General features: G+C 39.5%; 1 protein-coding gene across 13 annotated transcripts in view; it reads left to right on the top strand.

The window, feature by feature from the left end:
• KDM4C (lysine demethylase 4C) overlaps positions 1-17236 on the top strand; it is a 337267-nt gene that overhangs the window by 177679 nt on the left and 142352 nt on the right. For 9 of the 13 annotated variants that reach the window (XR_009447593.1, XM_059656696.1, XM_059656699.1 and 6 more), the window contains 3 exons: positions 2918-3156; positions 5602-5915; positions 9456-9564. Coding sequence is in view for 12 of the 13 variants with exons in the window: in XM_059656696.1 (XP_059512679.1) it covers positions 2918-3156; positions 5602-5915; positions 9456-9564 (662 nt within the window). In the remaining variant the exon portion in view is untranslated. Of the gene's footprint in view, positions 1-2917; positions 3157-5601; positions 5916-9455; positions 9565-13213; positions 13344-16145; positions 16502-17236 lie in introns of those variants that run through there. The other 4 variants (XM_059656708.1, XM_059656706.1, XM_059656707.1 and 1 more) reach the window with 4 other exon arrangements.

Here is a 17236-nt window from a genome sequence, read left to right as displayed (position 1 = left end):
CACATGGCAAGTAAAACAATACTAGAACCTCTTGGATCTCTTACACTAACGTATTTTAAAGTTGTATTGGTGGTGCTCTTTATTCATCTCCATATTTTATTAGCTTCAGTAGCTTGATTTCCAGCCTTTTCATTTTGCTACTGATTTTCTTTCTGACTTCAGTAGTTTTCTTCTTCATTTGATATTAATTTTCTCATCGGGATACCTATTTTTTGCCCCATTTTATACACTTGGTTTTATTCTTTTATGAGATAGAAAGCCAAGCATGTGGCGTTTCTGTAAAATGGTTGTCCCTGTGAACTTTATTCTACATTCCATTTTCGTGGCCAGGGCCATTTCAGAAGCTTTTACACCTGTCACGGGCATCTAGCTAGTTTAAAACCCATTGAATAGGGTATGTGTTATGTTGCTCAGGTCCTCAGGCAACATTTTTAGGCTCTTGATGTTTTTCAGGGTTATATTACATTTTTACTCTCCAATATTACTCATTGTTTTTCTTTCAGATTGTAAAGGTAATATTTGTGCATTGGAGAAAATTTGTAAAATAAGGAAAAGAATAATGAAGGAATCCCAAATCACTCATAACCTCACAATCCAGAGATAACCAGTGTTAACATTTTGTATATATCCTTTACATATATATTGATTCTATATCATATAGTATTATATGCCTTTCTTAAATTGGGGCGATGCTCTATTAACAATTTGATGACCAGTTTTGTGAGTGTTTTAATGTAATCAAATGATTTGCTACAACGTGATTTTTAATGACTGCATGTATTTAACTAATCCCCTGTGTTTGGACCTGTAGCTTGTTTCCAGTTTTTTTGCTATTAACTGAAATAACACTGTAATTTTAAATCTTTGCCCACACTTTTGATGCTCATTTTCTGATTCTCTTTTATTTTTCCTGACATTTATTTTCTGCTATTTTAGAATGGTAGTGAGTGGAGGAACCTTAAGAACATGGAGTCAAACTTCCGCATTTTATGAGAGAAATCCCTGAGGCACAGAATTAGTAGCAGGACTCAAACTGAGGTGTTCTATTTCACCCTATAGTTTATAGCAGTGATTTTCAAACTGTTAGTTTTCAGAGCAATTTAGTAGGTTAGAAACAACATTTTTAAATTAGGAAGTAAAATAGAATAAAAAGTATCATAGTCCTCCCTGTGTGGGAAGGGTAAGTATTAACTCATGACATGTGTGAGTATGTGTGTATGTGTGTGTTGTGTCACCATCTAGAATGTATAACTTACTACGGGTTGCATTAAAAAAAAGTTTGGGAACCACAGATTTAGAGAGTCAATGCCTTTGATAAAGATGTTAATACACATTACGAAAGACACTAGCTGTGGGAGGGGGCAGTAGTTAATCTTGAGTTCAGAAGAAACACCAGTAGATCTTGTTGAAAATTGCTCTTTAATGGTCAGAAAAAATATAATACTTTAATTAGATGTATGATCTGGTCTCCTAGTTACTAACCACAGTGGCCCTTTCGGGTTGACATAGATCCATGACATGGAGCAGATTTGAAATGCCTTCATCAGGTTAAAATAATCAGTGGACTTTACTCACTTAGTTTGAAAAGCTAATGTTAAGGGGCTTGTTGGTTATGCTCAGCTTTGTGGCTTGATCATAGTTCTCTGACTCCCTTAAGTAAAGCCCTATCTAGGGAAATCTGATGAAGGGAATGATTCATTGAAATCTCGAAGAGATGTCAGTCATCTAACTTTACGTGTACTATCCTTTTAGTAATGTGAAGATTTTCTACATAGGCCAGTGCATGGGTTCTCAGTACACATGATAATGGTGATGCTGGTACTAGTACTGCCACTACCAGCAACAGCCAAAGCCAATTTACATCGGTTGTCCAAGGCTACTCCTTTATCTCAGACCTCTGCCTTTCCTGTCTTCTTTTGTGCTGTTTGTGTGTCTATGTGTATGCATTTGGGGGCACTGAAATACATATTGCTTTTATTTGAATTGCAATTTTTTCTAAATGAGTGTTAGAAATGTTGTGTCATATATTAAAGGTATCTATGACAAAGCTATCAAGTGACTTGCTGGAAAATACTGAAAGAGGAAAAAATTAAAAATGGTGTCCACTCTGAAAATAATAAGTTGATATAAACATCAAATATATACAGTTGGCCGTCCTTCTTATTTCCTTTAGCTAATGATGATTTGGCATTTATTTTTAATGATTTTAATGAAAACTTAAGAATTACACAAAATTCAGGGAAATGTGGTCACCTGTTCACCTTGGAATGCAAACGTACACAGATTTTAACAATGGCTTTATGGGCTCTCCTCATTTTCTTCTTTGTTTCTCATTACCTAAATAATACTGGATTTATTGATTAGATTTCCCCCATGTCATCATTTTTCACTTTCTTTTTTATTTTTAGATTTCTTTCAATATTGTTATAAACTTTTAACAATGACTTCCCTCAACAGTATTTAATAATCAAGTATTTACCATTGTTTTAATTTTAAAAAATTATATATTTTTATTGATTTCAGAGAGGAAGGGAGAGGGAGAGAAAGAAACTTCCATGATGAGAGAGAATCATTGATTGGCTGCCTTCTTCATGCCCCCTACTGGGGATCGAGCCTGCAACCCAGGCATGTGCTGTTGATCGGAATGGAACCCAGACCCTTCAGTCTGCAGGCTGATGCTCTAGCCACTGAGCAAAACTGGCTAGGGCTTAATTTTAATTTTCAGTGAATTGTTGTTAAAACTTAAGATTTCAACATTAAAATTAATCTTTTAATTGTGAAGATAATCTCTGCACAATAATTGAAAAATCTATCAATTTTTTTCTTCTTTCAGTAAGTGAAAATAACATTTGCATTGGTATGTTTTTATCCTGTTCTTTGCAAACATTGCTCTGACCACAGCTTCTCTTGTTAATAGCTTCCAGTGCACTAGTTCTCACTCTAAGCGGCCTAAGAATGAGGAGGATGAGGAAGTGTCAGCTGCAGTCGATGGGGCACAGGGCCCTACCCCTGACCCAGACCCAGGTGACCTCAAGGTCAGTGAACAGCCAGAAGCAGCAGTGAAGCTGGAGAACACAGAAGCACCTTCAGAGGGAGTGGCCTTGGCTAGGAGGATGCAGCTGGACCAGAATCTATCAGATAATATCGGGCTCTCAGGTGAGAAGCTGGCTGATTTGTTCACATATAACTAGTAGGTGGTTGATGATGTTGTGCCTTTGATCTATGTTCACTGGGACAGATATGTCACTTTTCCACATAGCTTAGCCAAGAAGCCTTCTAGAGTTATGGGGCAATTCAGTCAGGAAGCTAAGGGAGTGCTGCAAAGGTCAGGAGCACCCGTGCTACATGGAGTGGAACTGTGAGACATACAGCCAGCAGGTCCTGTGTGGTTTAATAAAAAAGATTCTAAAATGGCCTACCTAGTTTGGCTCAGTGAATAGAGCCTTGACCTGCGGTCTAAGGGGTCCCGGGTTCCATTCCAGTCAAGAGCATATGCCTGGGTTGCAGGCATGATCACCAGTAGTGGGTGTGCAGGAGGCAGCTGATCAGTGATTCTCTCTTATCATGGATGTTTATCTCTCTCTCCCTCTTCCTTCCTTCTCAAAATCAATAAAAATATATGTAAAAAAAGATTCTAAAATGAAAAAAATATTTTTTGTGCAACTCAATTTACATTATACGCTACATTTTTAGAAAGCTTCTCTTGAGCTCATATGGAATAGAGAAAACCAAACATAGGTAATTCTTAGTTTTGACTTAATTTTAAGACAACAAATAAAAAATAAAGTTTTAAAAAAGAACAACAGTTTATGTTATTCGTTATATTCTACAAATGCGTGAGATCATATGATACTTATCTTTCATGGTCTGGCTTATTTCACTCATAAACTGATGAACAAAAATAGATTCAGAGACATAGAAGCACCAGACAGACTGTCAAACCTTAGAGCAGTGGTTCTCAACCTTGGCTGCACATTAGAATCACCTGGGAATCTTTTTAAAATCCTGATTTTGGAGCCTCATCCTCCGGAAATTGTGTTTCTTTGTTATGGGGTGGGGCCACAACATTAGTAACAAAGAAACAGTGATCTTTGAAAACTACTAGCTTGCTTGCTTATTTATTTATTTATTTATTTATTTATTCATTCATTCAATCATTCATTCATTCATTCATTCATTCATTCATTACTATGTGGGAACATTCATTAAAGCTGGGGACAGTAGAATGAGAAAGGGCTTAGCATAGAAGAAGCAATGGAGAGCCTAGGCTGGGCTGCCCTAGCTCTCTGGGCAATTAGAGAAAACGGGGCTTTGGGATCAGGTTCAGGGGTTAGTGTGGTACAAGGGGCCACTGCCCGTTGCTCCCCTGGTTGCAAGCCTCATGGGATCCTTTAGGGTTTAGGAGGTTCATATCTGTGGGGAAGGAGAGGGGAAAGGAACTGGTGGGGCTACTCCCCAGAAGGTGAGCATGCGCTGCTGGCTCCTTTGTCCTGTGTAGCTTAGGTCTTATCCCCACTTCTTTCTTTTTTATTCATATTCCACTTATAGTGTAAAAAAGTCCTTATCATAGTCCTAATTCATCTGACCTCCAGCTGCTGCTCCATGCTCATTACCTTTTGCTCTTGAAATGTCTTTATTAATAGAGTTTAAATCATAGACCATTCTTCAGTGAGTTTATACTTTAGTGGAGAGCCAGTGTGGTAAGTGCCATGTTAGAGATTGCATAGAATGTTGCTGGTATAACAGGGAAACACCCTGAAGAGACAGGAGGCTGGACAGGCAGTGTTTCTTGAAGTAGGTGGTATTGAATTGACTTGAGATAAATAGATAGGAGGTAGGAAGGTGGAGCAGGCAGAGAAGGAAACAGCACAAGCAGTACAGAGAAGACGGTTATGCAAAACATGTGGCTATTTGTTTATAGTCTGTTACCATAGTTTAATTACTGGGTCATTTAGGCCAAGGGCACACAGTTTTATTACACATTTTCTTGCATTTTAACCTCAGGTTTAGATACCTGGCAGAACACTTAAATAGAAGATGTGTCTAGGTTCAGCACCACAGCTAGTATGTGACAGGTGAAATAATGCATGCATGTGTGTAAGGGAGGGAGGAGGGTAAATAGAGATGGCAGTGGAGAAGTGCTTATGATCATTGTATGATACAGCATTAGTGTAGGAAATAACTTTTACTGTATCTACTTAGCCTTACATATATTCTTTACATACATCCTCTGAACTGGAATGTTTCCTCAGTAGCACCTGTTAGCATCATATATTAGAATATAATTCTTATTTTTAGAAATATTTCAAATTGCTATTGCTTTGGATAATTATTGTTGTTGTCCTGGCTTTTGTCTGTAGTAGAACTTCTTTTTAATCCCTTATTTTGTCAGTAAGTATATTCTTTTGCCAAACTCCAAGGTCTCACCTTAACAACTATGAAGGCTGCATGATGCTACCATGACCTTTTCTACCTTTGTCTGTGAAAGTTTACTAGTACAGGGGAAGTTGGAAGATAGAAAGTTAGTTGAGAATAGTTTAACAATTGTACTCACTAATAACACAATGCAAGATTTATTAAGTCTTTTGTTTTACTCCTCAGGAAACAGCTGCTTAAGTACATCTGTGAAGGAGGAAATAAAAACTAAGGATGACCAAGCCTATGCCATAATTCCATCTTCGAACACCAGAGAAACTGCTGATTCTATATCTATTGGCCATTTGACCCCCAAGGAATCAGACCCACTCAAACATCCATGGTCAAAGTTACCAGAGTCGTGCTCCTCAGTGCCTGAGAGTAACAGTTGGTTGACAGAAGGAGAGGGCAGTAATGTGGAAAGCTGTGTGAGTGGCCTTGAACCTGGGGAAGTCCCAGCCGTCCCCAGTGGAGAGAGGAATGGTTTCAGAGTCCCCAGTGTATGTGGCAATGTCTGTTTTTACTGTATTTATTGTGTGATGAGAGGACTTTCTGAAAGCTGTGCTGTGCATCTGAATCTTGCTATAGGCCAGAAATAACATTTCACAATGTATGGGTCTTCATCATATTTTCTTCCATGATTGGGAGGTAAGCCTTCTGTGAGCTCTGGCTCCCATGGTGATAATTCAGAAAGCATAGAACTTTTTGCCACATGTTGGAGCTTAATTTTATTTTTAAATTATTCTAAAATTAAACTCTTTATTTTGAGATGATTATACATTCATATCTATAATAATAAAAGCATAATATGCTAATTAGATCAGACATCCTTCCGGACGACCGTCTGGATGAAGCTGGGCTGCGAGGGACGCCCAGGTCCTGGGTGCCAGAGGGAATCCCGTGCCGGCAGTTGGGGGAAGGAAGGCCTACTCTTGCATGAATTTCATCCATCAAGCCTCTAGTGTACTTGTAAGAAATAGTACAGAAAGCTCCTGTGCAGCCAGTTTCCCCCAATAGTGACTTCTTGGAAAACTACGAAGATATCACAGTATATTGACATTGATACAGTCAAGATACAGAGTGGTTCTATTACCTGCAATGTTAACCAGACTGGAGATGAGTTACCTTCAGGGCTTTGATCTCCTCCTGCCAACAGTTAATTCCTTTAAGTCCCATAGCCTCTACTTTAACAGTAGACTCCCCTGGTCATGCCTCCCCCTGATATGTTCCTCATGGACTCTGATTCCAGGGCTAGGCTGACCTTTCTGGCCCTGCCCACTACCAGAAACAGGCCATTTACCTCTTGGAAAACTCAAGACCCCTCTTGATTACCAAGCTCTCCATTCTATCTGTTTGCATAGGACCACCCTGTTTTTCATATGTTTTCATATGATGTTAATGTCATATAGTTTCAGCATAAACTGTTGCTGTGACCATAAGGTTGTGAGTGGATCAGGCAATCACACACTCTATGTATAGTGATTATCAGAATTCATTAACCTCTTTGACCTGTATAACTTGATGAAGGAATTCAAGTGGATGAGTAAGAAGAGCCTCAATTGTGGGAGCTGATAGAGTGGGCCCCTGAACAGACCCACTTCTTCATTCCTCCTTTACATTTCAATCACCACAGTCCTTTTTGTATCTTTGAGTAGCAAGGGAGATTAGACAAGGAAATCCACTTGGAATATTTTACTTATAAGTAGTTTAAAAATGTTAAATAATATATAAATCAATTTTCTAATTTGACCTAAGAACCTTTATCATTTTATTTGTGATTATATATGCTGTTTTTAAAAATGTTTTTATTGACTTGAGAGAGAGAGAGAGAGAAACATGTATGTGAGAGACAAACAAGGATAGGTTGCTTCCTGTACACACCCCAACCAGGGATTGAACCTGCAAACCGGGTATGTGCCTCAACTGGGAATCGAACTGGCAACCCTTCCATAGGTGACACTCAACCGAGCCACACCAGCCAGGGCAGGATTAGTACTCTTTTCTTACACCATGGTGTCAGACAGTCCCTCTAAGTAATACACATCCATCTCATGTTTGTGTGGTTTTGAGCAGTGTTTCTTCCTATCCAGTGTAGTACTATGTGTATTCTGGTAGCAATTAGCTGTAGTAAATCTCAAGAAATACTAGGTTAATTTTTTTTCCAATATAAATTTTATTGATTTTTCACAGAGAGGAAGGGAGAGGGATAGAGAGTTAGAAACATCGATGAGAGAGAAACATTGATCAACTGCCTCCTGCACACTCCTTACTGGGGATGTGCCCGCAACCAAGGCACATGCCCTTGACTGGAATCGAACCTGGGACCCTTGAGTCCGTAGGCAGATGCTCTATCCACTGAACCAAACTGGTTACGGCTAGGTTAATTTTTGAACATTGTCTCTCTGTCTATAATTGGGCTCCATGTAATATGCCAAATATGTTACCACTTTACCTGTTATTCCTGCTGACCAACATACTCCTTCCTCAGAGACCTGAGTGCATCGCTCCTTCACTGCACTCAAGAGTTCACTCCATTGTCTCCTCACCTGAAAGGCCTTCTCCGTTGACCTGTAGGAAATAGCCCCGCCCTATCTCCTTCCATTTCTTTGTCCTATTTTATTTTTTCTTTACTGCATATTTGCTTATTAGTACCTGCTAGAGATTTACTTTTTACTTGCTTATTGTCTGGGCTCCTCCCTTCTATAGAGCACACTCCTTGAAAGCAGGGGCTAGCGTACTTTTTCTTGTTGTAACCCAGTTCTTAGAACAGTGTGGCCTATAGTAAGGGTTTAATAAATATTTTGTTGTTGACTAAGTTATAATTTCCCAAACCACAGATCCTGTTTCACCTTTCCTTCTCCTAGCTTCGATTATAATGTGTTCACATGTTTTTTCAGCAAATCCTGTTTTGTTGTCAGATGTCAGTGTAGCTTCTCCACTTCTGGCCATTGCTGTTTTAGCTAACAGGAAAATTTCTTAGAGTCCTTTTCCCCCAGTGAACTGTTGATATAAACCTAGTAATTTCAAACTCTCTATGGGAGTCTCCCTACCTTTTTCTTTTTTTGGATTGAATGGGCAAGAAAGCTTGTAAGTGGGTTCTGTCGGGAAGATGTCAGGGTATGCATAGCCTTTTTTCTCTACCCTTGAAAAGAAAATGTAGTTTACAGAACCCAGGACAAAAGATTTTCTATAAAATTTAAGTGATTTCAGCCCTGGCTGTTTTGCTCAGTAGTTAGAGCATCAGCCCAAGCAAAACAGGGTCGAGGGTTCGATTCCTGGTCAAGAACATGTACTGGGTTGCAGGTTTGTTCCCTAGCCCCTGTCGGGGTGCTCGGAAGGCTACCCATCGATGTGTCTCTCTCACATCGATGTTTCTCTCCTCCACATCCCCCTCTCTTTTATTCTCTCTAAAAACCAATGGAAAAAAAAATCCTCGGGTGAGGATTAACAACAAAGAAAAAGGTAAGTGATTTCAAGATGACAGTAATTTATCATATTGGAAAAAACCACTTTTGATTTCATGTTTAATCCTCAGAGAAGTGATGATTCATGTCTGAATAAAAGGAAGTGTATGGGCTCAATTTGGCAGTGTGGTTTTCTGTGTGGATAGAAAGCAAAATAATATGCTGTATATTCTCATTTGACCAGCATGGATGTGACCATGTGCCATAGTCCTATATTGTTATGAATATATAACCCTAAATTTAAGTTAGTTTTAAAGAACGTTTGAAAACTTGCTAATTGCTAAATTTATTGCTGGATTGATAAGCCTACCTTGAACTACGTACAGATAGTATTTTAATATGAAGTGGAAGGATAGTTAATGGAATTTTGGTAAAATAGCTAATAGGATGGATTCCTATTTTTTTACTTAAAGGTTTACATTTTTTTTTTTTTTTAATAAAAGGGCTAGCTTCTTACGAGGTAAAAAAAAAAAAGTACAAGAGTTCTTCATAATTAAATTGTTATAAATCATTGTTTTGTTTAAAACAAGTTTTTAACTGCTTGTGTTTCTCCCCCATTTTTTGTTTTGTAATCAGAGAATAGAGGGAGAAACCAAAACAGCTAAAAGTTGGCGCCATCCACTGAGCAAGCCTCCAGCAAGATCCCCAATGACTCTGGTGAAGCAGCAGGCAACTAGTGACGAAGGTAGGCTTGTGATGTTCTCAGGATTTTAAACTTGAATTTTTTAAATTTATGAACACCATCTTGAGTACGAAACTGCGTGCAGTATTTCCATATCCTTTTATACCTGGTATGTGGCAAAGCACAGGAGGAGGGTGATAGCTGAGGTCTCAAGCAATGAGGGAACTCCAGCGGGGATTCTGAGAGAAATGACATCCAGATTGGAAGGGGAGAGCTAATGCTGGGCTCTTTGGGGGAAATACGCCAGGACTAGAGTGGATGTAGGGAAATTAGAGCTAAGACCACATAAGTCCCTCAGACACACAAAGCTGGACTCTTACAAGCTTGTATCCTTACTTAAGGATGTACTAGAGAAAAAACCAAACCACAGCTGACTTGGCATAGGCAGAGGACAATTGGGCTTGATGCCTGGGTTTGGGCTTGTGTGAGGATAGGTGATAGGATAAGATGAGAGAGTTACCCTAGTAGTTCTTAATCATAGGACTACTATCACATTTATACTTTCTCATTCCAAGTCAGAAATTTAAAGTAAAAGTGAGTACTGCCTGTTAAAGCCTCCAGAGCATCTAGCAGAAGCAATTGCCAAATCTTTTTGAACTCACTTTGAAGAGGAATCTGGTTGACTCATGGACAGTAAACTCTCTGACTGGAGTCCTGGCTTTGTCCCTTATAGGTTTTTTTTGCCTTTGGACAAGTCCTCTCTCTGGCTTCAGTTTCCTTTTGTGTAAAATATGAGGACTGGTCATTAATTATTAGGGTTCCTAACCTACAGGTTCATGAGTTTATTTTTGGCACTTCAACTATCTTGAAATAACTTGTGGTAATATGCTGAGCTCATCACCATTGGACTAAATTTCTATTTGTTACTCTTCAACTATAATTTTATGACTTTTAGAATAATTATACGGAAAGATTGAAAGATGCAGGTACCTATCCATACTGTGTTCACCCAAGTGCAGAGGTGACCCACCTACAAGTTTGAAAATTGACAAGTTCAGATTAAAACCTTGGTTATGGTTCTGATTTTCATTAATCTGAGCACTGTCTGGATAACTTTTTATAACTCATCAATTCAGCAAGTGCAACACTGTAATGAGCTGTTAAGCATCTCTTTGAAATTAAAGACAGCTTAGACCCTGATCCCTATCTCTAATGTTTGCATGCCTTGAGAGTTTGATTAGAATATTTCAGGCTTTGTAACAGCAATTTAGTTTTTGGACAGTCTATCTTTATTAATATTATAATTCATTTAGTAATGGATTAAATATTTAAATACAAAGATGGAAGATATGGAAATTGATGCTTTAATTAGAGATTATATTGGTGTTTGACCATTATTTAACCCATTTAATCTAGGTTTTCAGTTATTTTAAAGAATAAAATGTATATATTTAAGTGCAATTAAGTAAGGAAAATCTCAGGAACTCAAGTCTGACACAGTTTGATTACTTTCCCAATGGTTTTCTCTGTTTCACACTCCTTTTATTAAAGCTCTCATGTTTATGATGAAGTTGAATACTAAACCAGTGTATATTCCAAAAACTAGAACTACCCACTGATTTCACTTTGTTGGAGATTTTTGTTTTCTTCTGGGATTGCCTGATATTCCCTATGTCAATAGTCACTGTAAGTGCTATTTCTGGTGCACAAGCTGACTCTTGGGCACTTTCCACTTACTCCTCACACAAGGTACATTGTCTAGAATTGGCTGTTTCACTTTACCTTTGGTAGATAGATATTTTGGGGAGAATTATGCCCTCTTGCCCCTGGCATGATATAGCTCCTTCCCTTCTAAGAGTATTGGTATAGATTTGTTGGTCTTCATTTTATTTATTTTTCTTCAAGGTTTTATTAAGGATATATTGACCAAATGTAATAATGAAGTCATTTATTGATTCAGATTTTACAAAATGTTATTTTAAATATTAAATGAAATGAAATTTCCATTTTAAATATTAAAAGCACCCATTTATTTGTTTTGCTGGATAGTAATGGGCACTTGACTCTGGTTTATGGTAGGGAACCTGAGACCTGCCTGTCTTCTAGTCTCTCCTTGGCTGTTAATGGCTGCTCCTTTGAGAGCTAAATCATGGAATCTCTAAGGCTCATCAGATGTTTACTCCTCTGTATGGTGAAATGGTTGGATTATTAGTGATCCCAAAGTTTCATTCAAACTCTAAAGGTCTTTGATTCTTTGAAATTATAATAGGAGACAATACTATATAGTCCTCATGCGCCGTGCTAGCCTTCAATGAAGAACAAAATAGTGAAGTATAGGAACATCCCTAATCAATAAGTGTTTCCCTTCCGTAAAACTTCTGTTTTCTGCCAGTTTTGAAAACAAATGCTGTTTTATGACTGTTGCATGTCATGCTCCAAATGTTGTTAATTTTTATAAAATGATTTCTTTTTGTATCAATTCTTACTAACTTGAGGTAATATCATACTTTCAGAATGAGAACAGTTATATTTTCTGTTTGTTTAAGCACAGTTATATTTTCTGTTAGTTTAAAACAGCAACTTCAGCAGATTACTAAGGAGATTGGCTTGGAATGTTTGTTGATAGATCACAGCAAATGTTTTCCTGCATTATGTGTACAATAAAACATTACATGTTTTTGGCATTCAGATGTTACGGATATTTTATCTAGCATTCAGCTGTGTAGTAATAGTCAAACATTCTCAGTTTAGCTTATTTTTTGGCCCATAAATTATATTAGGTGCCCCACTGGCATTGACTTTTACTGTAATATAGGGGATAAAAATTAAAAACACCTTTCTTTTATTATGCTAGTGGCTTCACAAGGGTTTGATTGAATTAGAGGGAAAATGTTCGGTTTTTAACTTATATGGTTGCTTTCTATACTTTTCAGAATCACTCTTGAAACTTTTCTAAATGTGGTTGACATAAAGTCTTAGGTCTGAATGTGCTGAGAGCGTTGGGATTGTAAAATGATAGCTAAGTCTCAGACTCTTAAATTCACGTGTGCATTGTTGCTCTTAAAGTCTTGAAGGAAATAACAGGAACAGGAACAGTTTTTGATACTGCAAGTGTGTGGTCATTCTATTCTTGAGATCTTGAAAAAAATAAATTACTACATTGGTTGAAATGGATGAAATTGGTAATGTTTGATATTTTTTCCCCCCTACAAAACTGTAATTTTGTACAACTTAACTCAAATGTATTGCTTTACATTTCCTCAAACTTGTACACAACTCCCTTTCCTAGGAGGGAGAGATGTCTTAACCATGCAGGGCATTGAATTATCTTTTATTTTGTACCAAATTTTCTCCATTTCTATTTCCACCTTTTGTTTGGTCATGGAACTAACAGTGGAGATCAAAAATAAGCATGCAAAATTTGCTAAGTTTTTGTAGATTTTAAAATTTACTTTATGATTTTCTTTATGACCTTCATTTTTCATATTTTGCCTCTGACTATTGAAAACTTAGTCCTGGGCTGGCAATGCTCTGTAGGCTGACATTTGGGGACCATTGTCATGGATTTTAGAAAGGGACTTTTCACTTCGTGGGAGGTAGGTGTTTGGGTTAAGTGCCATTTATAGGCTCCCAGAGAGTGAGTGGCTCACTTTATCATCAGTTTAATTGTATAAAATGTTGTTTTATTCTTTTTCTCTTTTTTGGGTCTTAGGTTCCTAGTTTTTGGGAAATGATGACATGACTTCATTTTATATATATCAAATGGACTTCTAAATTCTACACTGATGTCTGTTGTTTTACTGCTGATGTTTTGTTTTGGGGAACCATATTCAAGATCAAAAAGCGTAGGAATTTTTGTTGTGCTAATCAAAGAGAGTAGAAACTTGAGAAAACTTTTGCAATAATAGTAATAGTATGTGAACATTTTTAAATATTATTAAAATATTTCCATAGTTGCCAAGGTCTTTTCTTGAGGAAATATACTTTACTAGAGGCCTGGTGTACGAAAATTCGTGCACTCGGGAGACGGTCCCTCAGCCCAGCCTGTGCCCTCTCGCAGTCTGGGACACCTCAGGGGATGTCCCCCTGCTGGCTTAGGCCCGCTCTCCAGGGGAAGGGGCCTAAACTGGCAGTCAGACATATGTCTGGCAGCCCAGGAGCCTGCGGGGGACATCCTTAGCACTGCCGAGGAGACAGGAGAGGCTCCCGCCACCGCTGCTGCACTTGCAGCTGTCAGCCCGGCTTGTGGCTGAACAGAGCTCCTCCTGTGGGAAAGTACTGACTACTGGAGGGAAGCTCCTGTGTTGAGTGTCTGCCCCCTGGTGGTTAGTGTGCATCATAGCGACCCGTTGTTCCGCCATTCAATTTGCATATTAGGGTTTTATTATATAGGATACAATAAAAGGCTAATATGCAAATAGATTGAACAGCCGAACAACCAAATAACCAGTCACTATGACGTGTGTTGACCACCAGGGGGCATATGTAGAACATGGTGGGCATTGGTTGTGGCGGGATGGTGGAGCAAGTGAGTGGGGGCACCAGACCAAGGCGGGGCACCGGTCACTGTCATTGGGGCAAACCTCTGGTGATTACTGAAAATTCTTTGCTCCTGTGTGCTGCAGTCCCACCTGGTGCTCACACCTGCTGCCGGTGCTGGCATCCACTGCCAGCGCTGGCCCTGCTCACACCTGCAGCTGGCACCAGAGCCACCACTTGCACCTGCTGCCAGTTCCCGGCGCAGGTCCCTATCACTTGGCACCATCAGTGGGTACGAGCGGCGGCTGCCAGCCCTGATCGCCCCTGAGGGCTTCTCCATCTCCCCCTGCTCCTGAGGGGTAATCGGGGCAGCAGCCGCCGCTTGCAACCTCTGACCTGATGGCCAGCGTTGGCACTGCTAGCACCTGCTGCTGGACCCGGCCCCAATCACTCTGCGCTGTCAGCTGGTGTGAGTGGGGCCGGTGCATTCAGTGCATGGGAGTGGCAGCAGCGGGAACAGGGCTGCTGGGAGATGGGGCCATGGTGGGAGGGGCCGGGTGGGGGCTCAGAGGATGGGCCGAGACCCGCCCCTGTGCCTACAGCAGCCTTGCGGTCCACAGTTCCTTTTAAGGTGCACAGATTTGTGCACTGGGACCCTAGTATAGGCTAATGCCTTTAAGTGAGTTATCTATGAATCTGGGGGTAAGAATTTCTGTGGGAGAGGACAGTGAATACAGAGGCCCCAAAGAGCAAGTAAGTGTGGCATGTTTGAAGAACAGCAAGAGGTATAGCTGATGGGACCACCAGATGGTTTTGGATGTAGAATGACAAAATGGACATTTGCTGCCTTTCCTTTTCTTCTTTCTGTACATTCTCTCTATAGGCTAGTCCATACCCTTGTTTCTCCAGTAGTTGGCATCTTGGCTGCCCTGCTTAGCAGCTGTTTTGTGTGATCTACCAGATGATACCTCTTTTAGTTTGGGGGCCAATATGTCTAAGGGTCCTGTTGTCCTTTACATAGATGACCAGAACTGACTTTTAGGTAAGGAGAGCTTTTTCTTTTTTCGGGTAAATTGCAACATGCTTATAGATCTTATTCTGTCATTTTTTTTACTTTGTATTATAGATGCTATCAATAGTTTAGGAAACTAGAGGTTTCTCCCATGGGAAATTTTGAACTCATTGAAGGCAGGACACTATTTATTTCCAGGATCTGTCATATTGCCTAACACAACATGAGTCGTATATGCTCACTCTTTCTTCACTTACCTTTGATTTGATGATTAGAATAAGTTCCTTTTGATGCCATGTTGTCATCAAGTTTTCTAAAGATATGTCAACTTTCTGTTAGAAGTTTTCTTTCCCCTATCCCCACCAATATATGAAAATTCACCATGCTGCTTTCTTCCTACTGTACATATTATTAGCAATTGCAATTTACAGTTTCTAAAGATAGATGGTGTTATCACTTTTACTGTTGAGGAAACTGAAGCTCAGAGACATTAATTCACTTGGTCAAGGTCACAAGGCTGGCAATTGGTAGATAACAGGCTTTAAATTATGTCTCATTCCTAGGTTTGCACTCTTTCTACTTTATCACACTAGGAACCCTAATAATGGCTCAGTACTGATAAAAGAAGCTGAAGTGAGCACATATAAATGTCTGATAAGAACCAGCCATTTCTGTTGCGATAGTAGATCATCTGCAGTATTCCTTGTTGTTGTCCATGTGTATTGTAAGACTACACACATAGGTGAAATATGAGTGAATATTCTTTAAGAAATTTAAGCAGCATTGATAATGCCAAAGTTCTCAGTGAAACCCCCCAACCCTGAGAGGTACCATAAGTATCAGGGCATTGTTTTTAATAGGAAATTAGAAGGGGTGTGCTGTAATGTCACCACTTCCTAGTAAAATCATACGTAAAAAGCCTTGTAATTTTTTTTTTTTGTACTGGATATATTTTTTCTCTTTTGTACTTTGAACATACCTTTACAAACTTTTGAAATTCAGGGTTTTAAAAAATCATTGAAATACAGCTTGACGACAGAATTGTGTAATAGTTTGTAGGAGAACAATAAAGTTTCCAAATTTGAATTTCTTTTTGTGTTTTTTTTGAGTAACTCATTCTTTCCCTCTTCTCCCCACCCCCAATTTCCTCTAGGACATTTGAAATTATATATATATAATGCCTCCCAGGGCTGAGATTTTGTTCAAGTACCTGAAAGATAAAAGATGCTGCTGTGTTTTTCATAGCAGAGAATAGTGCTATACCAGCCAAAGCACATCAGTGGAACCTAACCTCAGCAGCAAAATCATTGTGGTGACTGGTAAAGGGAAATTGTACTGTAACAGAGTTGATGGCTTTTCCCATCTGTCAGGCTCTACCAGCAAGTCCTGGCAGCAGCCCTTCCACAGTCGCCCAAATGTTTTTCTATTGAGAAATCTACTTACATTGAGTAAGTAAAATTTATTAAAAAATCTTGTACCGAGAAGTGAATAAATCTGAATAGGACCTACCTCATATTATTCTGACCACATTTTTTTATACTTTAAAGATTATATCCTATATAATAAAACCATAAAATGCAAATCAACCGAAGGGTGGAATGACCGGTTACTATGATGTACACTGACCACCAGGGGGCAGATGCTCAATGCAGGAGCTTCCCCCTGGTGGTCATTGCGCTCCCACAGGGGAAGTGCTGCTCAGCCAGAAGCCGGGCTTGTGGCTGGTGGGCGCAGCGGCAGTGTCAGGAGCCTCTCCCGCCTCTGTGGTGGCACTGGGGAGTACCAAGTCCAGCTTCTGCTCACGGCTGGCAAGTGCAGTGGCGCTGCAGGAAGGCAGTAAGGAGCGAGGGGTCCTGGACTGCAAGAGGGGTGTCTGTCTGCCAGCTTAGGCCTGATCCCCCTGGGGGGATCGGATGGGGCCTGGGCCGGCAGGAAGATATCCCCCAAGTGGTCCTGGACTGCGAGAGGATGCAGACCGGGCTGAGGGACCCTTCACCCCCTCCGCCCCCCCCCCCCCCCCCGTGCATGAATGTCATGCACTGGGCCTCTAGTATTTTCATAATTATAAAAACTTACAAAACCCCTGTCCTTTATTCCATACTTTTAAATATATTTTTTATAGAATTGACATCATTCTCTAGATAAGTCTTATGTCCTGATTTTTCCTCTAAGTTAATATTTATTTTTACTTAATATTATATGTTACCTAAAACGTGTTTATGTTATACTTCATTAATATTCTTC

The sequence above is a fragment of the Myotis daubentonii genome, chromosome 11 (assembly GCF_963259705.1).
Source record: "Myotis daubentonii chromosome 11, mMyoDau2.1, whole genome shotgun sequence".
NCBI lineage: Eukaryota > Metazoa > Chordata > Mammalia > Chiroptera > Vespertilionidae > Myotis > Myotis daubentonii.
This window is presented reverse-complemented; position numbering and strand designations above follow the sequence as displayed.